General features: G+C 64.0%; 1 protein-coding gene across 1 annotated transcript; it reads right to left on the bottom strand.

Annotated features, from left to right (window-relative positions):
- Positions 1-463: 463 nt before the first annotated feature.
- CCDC69 (coiled-coil domain containing 69) lies at positions 464-9340 on the bottom strand. The gene is made up of 10 exons (XM_085317817.1): positions 9313-9340; positions 8910-9088; positions 4651-4714; positions 4054-4211; positions 3548-3635; positions 3221-3294; positions 2898-2999; positions 2418-2537; positions 2034-2131; positions 464-1834 (listed from the first exon to the last, which is right to left on the bottom strand). The coding sequence occupies exons 1-10, from the start codon at positions 9338-9340 to the stop codon at positions 1666-1668; spliced, it is 1080 nt and encodes a 359-aa protein (XP_085173943.1). The 3' UTR covers positions 464-1665.
- Positions 9341-9616: the final 276 nt, after the last annotated feature.

The raw sequence follows: 9616 nt of genomic DNA on the forward strand, positions 1-9616 counted from the left end.
GCTCACACGTGCCTGAGTCACGCTGCAGAGGTGTCAGCATTACCCTCCCGTTCCGCCCGCAGCCGGGGCACTCGCCGTGTATGTGCCAGGCGGGCAGGTGTGTCAGGACGCCAAGAGCACCTTCTACGTGGACGAGGCTGGTGCTCAGGGGCTTTACACCTGCCAGGCCTGGACCCTGGAAGGAGCCGTGTCCACCTCCACCCACACCCGCGTGCTCCCGCCCCTGCCGGCACCCAGCCCGGGGCACAGCACCCTGCTGCCAYCTGGGCCTGCCTGCGAGGAGAGGCCGGGATGCCCAGCCCAGCCTGGGATGGGGGCAAAACTGCTCCTCTGCTGCCTTTTGCATTCCCTAATGCTTTTTCTCATGCAGTAAAGTGGCTTATTTAGTGACTCCCTGTTTCTCCCAGACCAGCCTCCTCCAAGCATCTCTCCCCCCGCCCAAAAAAATGCTGACACTGGATTCTTTAGGCTGCTGCTTTTAGAGTTGTAATTGGTACAGCATTGGCCTAGTGCACACACACTCACATACATACACACATGCGCGCGCACACACACCTCCCCACCCCGGCTAAATCTGCTTGGGATGGGGGGGGGCAGGCTGGGGACGGCCACTGGAGCAATTGCCATCCCACCACACTCATGCACCCAGTGCAAGGTGCTTCTGCGCATCCAGCCGCTGTCCTGCAGCTCTCCGGTCCCCCTTGTCCCTGCTGCTCCAGTGTCTCCCTGCGCTGGGGACATGGGCAGGGAGGGATGGGACTTGCTGGCAGTCACCGCCAAAGCCTGCTCCCCTGTGAGAGGACACTTTGTGCCCTGAAAGCACCTTCRAGCATGCAGCCCCTGCCCAGCTTTGCGGGAGAAGATGGGGCCTGCAGGGCCAGCTGGCAGGGTGTGAGAGCCAGAAGCATTTGGCTTCCGTGTGTTGCTGACTGAGCACGTCCCAGGCCATGGGAGTGATCCCCGGGAGCARGTTACAGGAGCAGGAGGATGGAAGGGGAGCTGTGCAAGCCTTGTCTGCTTCCCCCTCTTCCCCAAGGCCATGTCAGGTCCCAGGCAGGGGAGACTCTTCATTTTGCTGTGAAAATGGCAGGAACTGCGCTTTTCTGAGCAATGAGCAGAGCCAACTCAGGTGGTGTCAGCTCAGGGGAGCAGCGAGCCAGGACGCCCCTCTCTGTTACTACCTCCCCTCTCCTGCAGGGCTTCTCTGCTGGGGAACAGCGCAGCTATCACCTTTTGCTCCTCATGCTTAACACTGGGTCCCCTTGGTCATCATCTGCTCCCCCTCTGTTCCTTCCCGGCCTCGGGGCCATCCTTACCCACCTGGTGATCATCTCCATCCCACCTGCCCCACGGGYAACCAACTTGCGTGATCACTCCTGGGAACGCTGATGCTGGTCCTGCCTGGAGCCGAACGCTGGTTCGGATCCACCCCTGAGGCAGCCCGGATGGTCCCTAGTGCGTAGCCGCAGGGTTTGGTGCCGGAGGCAGGGATGCGCAGGGCTGGCTGGAGCCACCTGCGGCCCCGCGGCACACGGAGGGCATGAGCGAGGGGGAAGGCAGGGTGGAAGCGTCCTGCGAAATGGTCCGTTGCCGCGTGCCCAGAGCTGCTCTGGGTCCGTGTGCCCGGAGGAAGGCCCGGCAGCTCCTCCAGCGTGCCGTGGGGTGCTACGTGGCGATGAGGGGCACCTCAGTGGAAGGGACGGGGAAGGGGGAGGCCTCCCCCCCGTTCAGCACGCGGTACAGCAGCTCCTCCTTCTCGCGGCGCGCCTGCTCCCGCAGCTGCGACTCCTTTTCCAGCGCCCCGCGGGCGGCCAGCAGCTCCTCGGACAGCTGCCTGCAGGCAAGCGGCAGGTGCTGCGGAGGGAAGCCCCCGCGCCCTGCCCAGCGCCCGAGACGGGTGCTCCTACCAGCTCCAGGGTWCCTGGGTGTCCCCCTGCCATGGCCCCTTCTCCCGCAGGAGATGCCACCCACACCAGCGTCTCCCTGTCACCTCCAGCCGAGGCCCAAGGGACCAGCTAGGGTCGGGCAATTACCTGGTCATGATCAAGTGGTTCTGGGTGCGAACGTGCAGGTCCTCGTTCTCCTGCAGCAGGGTTTTCACCTTCTCCTCCAGCTGCAAGTTCTGCTCTACCTGGCAGGGCCGGGAGAGCATGCGGGTTGGGGGGAGCCTCGGGGTGCCTGCTGCCAGCTCCATGCACCCCCAGCTCCCCGCRGGGATGCACGTTGGCTCATTGGGAGTGCCGGGGCTTTGCACTCAGCCCACGGCCTCCCTGGGCTCCGGCTCCAAGGTGCCAGCAGCTAGAGGGAGGAACCAGGCTCCTTCTGCCTCTGCTCCAGCTGCAACTTCTTCAGAGGATTCAGGTGGGAAGAGCTGGAAAGAGAAGAGAGCCCATCTCCGACCCCCACTCTGAACGCACCACAGTCTCCAGGTTCAGCAGCTTCTTGTCCAGGCCATGGATGTGCTCGTTTTTCATCTCAATGACGAAGTGCAGGCTCTCCAGTTCCTGCTCCCAAAACGGGCTGGGGCTCCCATGCTCCTGGGGGGCAGAGGAGAGATGCAGCAGCCTGCAGCTGGCTGAGGTGCTTGGTCATCCTCTGCACAGCAGTGGGGTGACTGCCGTGGGCCAAAGCTTGCAGCCAGTGCTGTTCCCCTCTCAGCATCACTTTGTACCCGCAGCCTACTGCGTTTCACCACTCGCTGCAGCCACTCATGGACAGGGGACCCAAACAGCCCATGCAGGTCCCAGATGTGGGGTTTTAGCTTCCTGGCCCCAGCCCCTCCACCTTAGCACTGGAGTCCCTCAGAGCAGCACCTCTCACTTTGGGCCAAACTGCCAGAGGCAAGAGACTTTGCTGACACCGAACCCAGAGACGCTCGTTCCCGCGTTTCCCTGCACCTCGATATGTTTCTTGTAGTCTCTGCTCAAGAGTGATTCCTCCACCCGCTTCATCTTCTCCTGGAAGGACTTCAGCTGGGAATTCAAGGCGTCTATTGTTTCCTACAGCAGCCAAGGAGGGGAAAAAGCAGGAAAAAAGGTGTCTAGGCTTGGAATTTCCTCTTGAGAAGGAGGTTCCCTGATAACCCCCAGAGCTGGAGGTCAGGTCCCCGTGGCACCCTGGGGACCAAAGCAGCCACGCAGGAGCGTGGGCACCGCAGCAGAGCCAGGAGACAGTCGCTCAAGCCCTCTGCTAGTATCTCCCTCAGGGACCCTCCTGCTACCTGTAAGGCCTCCTGGGACCTTTGGTGGGACTCTGCCAGCAGCAGCTTCTCCTGGTCGTGTGCTCTCTGGAGCTCTGTGGGGACACGTGAGCTGAGYGTCATGGGCATGAAGACACCAGAGAAGCCAGCCTGCCCTGTTCCCTGTGACACCACAGAGCAACCCAGGGTGCCACATCCYGCTGCCCGTAGCCCCCACAGACCAATGGGGCACCAAGCCCCAGCCCGTTGAAGGTACTTGCAGGGCAACTGGGGCTGGARAACAGGCCGAGGTGGTGACGCGGGGGCTGGGGGAGGCAGAAAGTGGTCTCCTGAAGAGACTGCGCGCACCTTGCAGGGTCTCTTCGTGCTCTCTCTTCAGTGCATTGAACAGCTCAGAGAGTTGCTCCTTCAGCTCCAAGTCTTTTCCCTTTTCCACCTGGAAACCACGGAAAGGACAAACCCTGAGCATCTCATCCCGTGTAAGGAATGCTCCACCTCTCCTTTCCCCTGGGGCACAGGCTGCGTTGCTATTTTTAGCAACACCTCTCATTTCTCTGCTCATGTGAGCCAGAAGATGACATGGGGACACAAGGGAGGTGTGAGTGTGCTCACTCGTGGTGCAGCCCTGCAGCCTTTCGGGCTTTCTAATGCTCCCGGCGCAGCCACAGGCCCGGCCGCCTCGCCGCGTCCCGGCCTGCAGGCCGGCTCAGCTAAGCTGAACAAGGCAGGGGACACTCCTGCCACGCTTGGTCCGTGCCAGGTCTGCGATCGCTGCCGGGGAGCTGCCGACTGGGCGAATGACGCCCTGCTCGTGTGCTGCTCCGGAGAGCCCCGGCCCTGCTGTTCTGTCCTACCTGGATTTTAACGTYTTGGGCAAGCCTCTGGGTCTCCGCCTCGCGGGCTTGTCTCAGGCTCTCCTTTTCCTCCTCAGAGATTTTTACAGTCCCTGTCCTCTGCTCCCCTGGCAGCGCGGCTTTCTCCTTCCCATCTTCAGGCAACAGCGTGGCACCGGCTGCAAGGCAAACGCTGCCGAAACACGSCCCGATCCTGCAAACCAGGCTGGTCTGCCTTCCTGGGCAGCCGACCTGCCGGCAGCTCGGTGGCCCACCTTCAAGCCCCCTCTGCCTCGTCYCTGCTGGACAAATACCACCCCTCTCTCCACCCACCGAGGGCACAAATTAGCACTAATTGGGATGTTTTGGCAGGCCCAAAGAGGACGTAGCCCAGTGCCTCATTAGGCCTCCTGCCTTGGGGATGATCTGTCTACCCAGGATGATGGGGTGCAACCATCTGCCTCCCCGTGCCACAGCCAGGTTGAGGTTAGAGTCATCATCCCAGGGTCCTCCTGGCTACTGGTACTAACTGYTGCCTTGTGGGGTTGATTTTACTGCTTTTAAAGATGCAGGAGGGCCAAGAAAGCACGGGGGGAAAGTCACCAACTTTCTTCTCACCATTCTCTGCCTTCAAGGCCTTCAGCTCCCGGGAAGCCTTCGGCTGCCGGGGTTTCAGCCGTCTCTGGAAGAGAGAGAGGAGTATGGGAGGCCTGATCCCGTGCTAGGCTGAGGTGGAAAAATGACTGCTGGTGGCTGCAGCCGGGGACGCCCGGGYGGACACGCGCAGCTCGCAGGCGAGCGTGGAGCTTGCACCCCGCTGCCCCCAGCTGCCCCTCAGCCGGGCCGCCGGCCCCCACCGCTGCGGGGTCGACGCTTTGCCTGCRCAGCGGTACCAGCCTCCTCTCCCGGCCTCTGGGAGACCTGTGAGAAACGGAGGGTGCCTGCAAACCCACCCGACAAGGTGCCGGCACGAGATGGGCACAGGCAATAAAGCTGCTGGGAGCGGAGAGCAGGGAGCAGTTCCCGGGCTCCGGCGCGTCCTTTCCGCCCTCCTCCCGCTGTCCCGGGACGCTCGGGGCCGGCCAGGCCCCGGGTGCTTTGCAACACCCATGAACGCGCAAACGTGCCGGCGCTTTGCGTAGGCTGTGCCGGGGCCAGACCGCAGGCGGGAAGGAGGAACGAGAAACGGCGGCAGCGCAGCGGCGGTCACGGTGGAAGCGCAGCCCGGCGGCTCCTCGGCGGCACGGGCAGCAGGGCGAGCGGAGACGCGAGGAGCGCAGGAACGCGGCGCGGGAGCCCCGCCGCGGCCGCGGGCGGCTGACACAGCCCAGAGCCGGCTTCGGCAGCGCGGCTCGGCGCGCCTCCTTCCAGCCCTGGGACGGGCTTAGTTTAGTTACGGCGGGGGGAGGAGGGGGAAAAAAAAAAGAGAGAGAGAGAGAGATGTATTTTTATCTGTTGTTGGAGGATAAAAGCAAAGCTCGCTTGTTCTTGCAGCTCTGCCCCCGGCGGGGGGGCTAATCCAGCCCTCGCTGCCCATAAGCGCCCGGGGCTCCAGCCCGGGGTGCCTGGTGCTACGGGGCACCTCTGGGGCGCACTCGCAGCCCCAAATACACCACCCCGAGGCAGCCGGGGCCGGGTGGCCCCCGTGGGGGTGCCAGGCTGCGGCGGGGGCCGCAGCGCGCTGGCTGCGCCCCGGCGCGGCGCTGAGCCTCCCTCGGGCCAGCACCACGCCTGGGCAAACACGAACCGGGYCAGGGAGCCTGCGTGGGGCGCAAAGCAGCGCCAAGCCCGCAGCGGTGCCTGCCTGCTCCCGGCAGCCTCGCGGCCCCCCCTTCCCAGCTGGATGGAAGAGGAGCTGCCAGAGAGAGCAGGAAAACTTTCAGCCTCTGGGAAAGCACAGCGTTATCTTCCCTTCTATGGCTTTAGCGGGCTCGGCGCTGGATTCAGCCCCGACAGGCAGAGCGAGGAGGCACGAGGCAGCCGGCGCGCGCCAGGTCCACGCTCGCTGCCAGCACGCCTCGCCGCGCAAACCGAGGCACGTCCCGGGAGCCCGCTGCCGCCGCCGCCGCCGCTCCAGGCAGAGCGCGCCGGGGCGCCCGCCCGCCCGCGGCTCCTCTCCCCCAAACCCCCAACCCCGTAGCCTCAGGCTCTTCCCAGGTGTTGAGCAAAGGAAACGGGGATTTAACGAGAAGCGGCACGCGCGAAGGAGCTGCTGCCGAGGGCTTGCCCGTGGCCGCAGGCCCCCGTGTCGGAGCCTGGTCTGCGGAAGGAGCGCAGGATGCAAGGACCGGCCCGCGGCTGCGGGCACGGCCGGCCCCCGGGGCGGACACAGCCCCCTCTGGGACGCCCTCAGCCTCATCTGCCCAGCTCTACTGCAGAGACAGATTTTGGCATCAGAGATGCTCATCATGCCGGGTAACCTCCCCGCTGCCCTGCCCGGGGCTGCCCCGGTTTTGCCCTGCTGATTTGCACSCTCCCCCTGTCCAGTTCACCCCATGGGACGAGCAGGACTGCTGGGATCCGTGCTGCCCCCATCGCCCCGGCCGCGGCTCCTTCCRCCGCCCCGGAAAGCGGAGACGGCACAGAGCCCGGCACGGAACGGCTCTCGCCCTCCTCCACTGGCGCAGGGGTCCCCGGGCGCTTCGAGGCCGAGACCCGAGGTGCTAGGGGGAGGCGTAAGCAGCACAGTCTCCAAGGGCGCCCTGGGGCCCACGTGCCAGCCCAGGGCAAACCCGGTCCACAATGCGGGAACGGGGAGATCCGGCACAACGCACAGCAGCCAGCGCAGGGCCGGAAAGCAGCGCCCCGAAAAGGATGGGCAGCCCATTTGTGGTAGGGGAAAGCCTTTCCCCCCAAATCCCTGGTGCCCAGGAGCGCCTCCACRCCCGCTCCCGCCCCGGACAGACCCCGGTGCGGACGGGGGCCAGGGAGCGCTCGAGCTTGGAGCCTGTCCCCAGGCCAGGGAAGATATTTTCAGATAACCAGATCTAACTCAGAAATGACTAAGGGGAGCRAGAAGTGTGTAGGCACAAACAAACAAATCCAAATACCTGCCCCAAGACTAAAAGCGACCGCACCCTTCCTACCTCTAGGAGCAATTAAAATGGGGTCTGGAGCTAGTTTGATTCCCAAGTGCTCCGTTGTCCTCTTGGATGAGAGCTTCGTCGCCAAAGAGGACACAACAGCCAAAATGCAGCTGAAAACTAACTGAATTACGAAGGTGCCTTAAGCAGGTGCTTCTAGKGTGGCTTTGGGAAGAACCAGCTGGTCCAAACCGAAACATCTCGCAGGTGCAGACCATTGGCAACAGTACTGTTTTTTTAAAATGTTTCAGCATGAGAATTTCTGGATTCAGGTTTGAAGAGGCTCTTTGTGTCAAAAGTTATCTTCTATTTTTATTTTTTTTAAGTACCCAGCTTCTTAGAATAAAACATTTCTAAAGGCCTCGAGCAAAGCTGCTGATGGACCAATTAACCAGGATTTCCATCAGAGCCTGAGCCACCTCCAAACCTGTCAGCAGCCAGGCGAGCTCGTCCACGCGCCGAGCCAGCAGGCACGCGTGGAGGCGGATGCAGCACTGTCAGCTGCAGCCTGTGCTTCAGCTTTTTGCATGAGGCTGCTTTTACCGTATTTTTCTTCTTCTTTTCCTGTTTTACAACTACATTAGACAATTGAACCACGCAACATTATTGTCAGAGAATGAACTCCCAAAGAGACGCGAAGTTAAATCCCAACTCTGCTCCTAGGTAAGAAGTTTTGCTTTGTGGCCAGCGCAAGAAGTTCAGGATTCGGCCAATAACCCCGCGGCCGCCGCGGGTCCTGCAGCAGCTGCTCACCGCTGGCACGGGTCTGCCGGGCCTGTCTCCTGCCGTCTGCTGCTGGCTTTTCTCCTGCAACAGTTGCAATCCAAAACCAGTACCACCTCCCGTGCAGCGAGATCTGTACCACYGGCTTGCAAGCTGTTAATGCCGTTGAGAAGCCTTGAGTTTTGCATTCTAACCTTTCCCTTGCTCCTGATGCTACATATAGTTCCTATATCTCCAAAATAAATTTATCCCAGTGTTGGAAGCTTTCCAAGCCCTGATCCCTCAGGAAGGCATCTTGGCATCCCTCGGGGCGGGAATGCGGACCGAAGGCCAGCAGCGCGCCCCGCCACGGCGAGCAGCCGCGGGAGCGGGGTGCCGGCAGGGGTGCGGGGCGCTGGCGGGGCTCTCGCGCACGGCTCCCGCCCCGGGGTGCCCTCGCCTCCCGGCTCCGCGCGGAGCGAGCAGGACGGAGGCCGCGGGCGGCGCGGCTGGGCGCGCGAGGAGCGCCTGGTATGCAGCCCGCCCACCCGGCTCCCCAAGGTCACCTCCGCGGCCGTCCGGCCCCCGCAGCAGCCCCGCGCCGGACCTCCGCGCCCTGCTCCTCGGCTCCTGAACCYGAGCTCGGCCACCCCGTGGGGCTCGGCGCTCCCCCACCCCGCGGCAACCCAAAGGGGACCCGCTGGCCCGGCTCGTCTGTCCGTCAGGGCACGGCGGGGGACGGAGCTCGCCCTGCGCTCTGGGGATCCCAGCCCAGGCTGTGGTCGCCAGGCCGTGGTCGGCCGTGGCTCGATGCCCTTCCGTACCCGTTTACGGCAAAAAGGGGGTTTTGGCGGTGCTTTCAGGACTCGCCTGCACCGCCGCCAGGGCAGTTTCACGGGGTGCCAACTCGGCCGAGCAGCCGCGCGCACCGGGGCGCAGCGGGCAGCGCGGGGGCGAGCGCGGGGCGGAGGCGTCCCCAGGCGACTCCGGGATTTCCCCATTTCAGTGAAGGCACCGCTCTCACCACCCGGGGCCCCTCGCCGCCCCYGCCGCGGGCGCGCCTGACCCGAGGGCGCAGGGAGCACCGCGCACCTTCCACGATCCCGAGGAGGYGCCCGGCTCGCTGGCCGCGGGGAGCCTCCTCCGAGCCGGCGCCCCCCGCGCCCCCCGCGCCCAGCCAGCCCTCCCTGTGCAAAGGGCCGTGCTCGCACCCCGGCCCTCTTCGACTTTCCTCCTGCCCTCGTCACCCTCCAGCGACCGGTCACAACCCGCTGCAAGCAAACAGCAAGTAAGCGCAGCACATCCGACTCCACAAACAACTCCGCGGCRAGCGGCGGAGCACTCAGGCAGCCATCGAGTCACGAGCACGGCAAAAAATAATGATAATTAGCAGCAGATCCTCTCCAGAGCTGGAAAAAGGCTTAACTCACAGAAGACTTCTTTGGCGCAGACCAACACGTCCAGGTCTGCCGGGGCTCAGCGCGTTCCCCCGCACAGGTCACCTTCAGCACGAGAGGGGACATGGCACGGGGGAGTCTCGGGGGGGTCTTGGCTTGGGGACCCCATCCCTACCCTAAGCAGCACGAGCTTCTCAGGCACAATTATCACCCCTGCGGTCTGCACCCCTTCTCTGGGTGTCCCGGGGGGCTCGCCCCCTCCGCACGCGGGGTGCCGCAGGGCAGGCGGCTGCAGCGCCCCGCCGTGCCCGGCGCCCACTGCCTGAGCGGCGATGCCCGCGGCGCCACGCAGTGCCACGGCGCTGGCCGGGGGGCCACGCGGGGTGCCCCGGCAGGCGGCCG

The sequence above is a fragment of the Rhea americana genome, unplaced genomic scaffold (assembly GCF_003343005.1).
Source record: "Rhea americana isolate MKP2758 unplaced genomic scaffold, rheAme1 scaffold_51, whole genome shotgun sequence".
NCBI lineage: Eukaryota > Metazoa > Chordata > Aves > Rheiformes > Rheidae > Rhea > Rhea americana.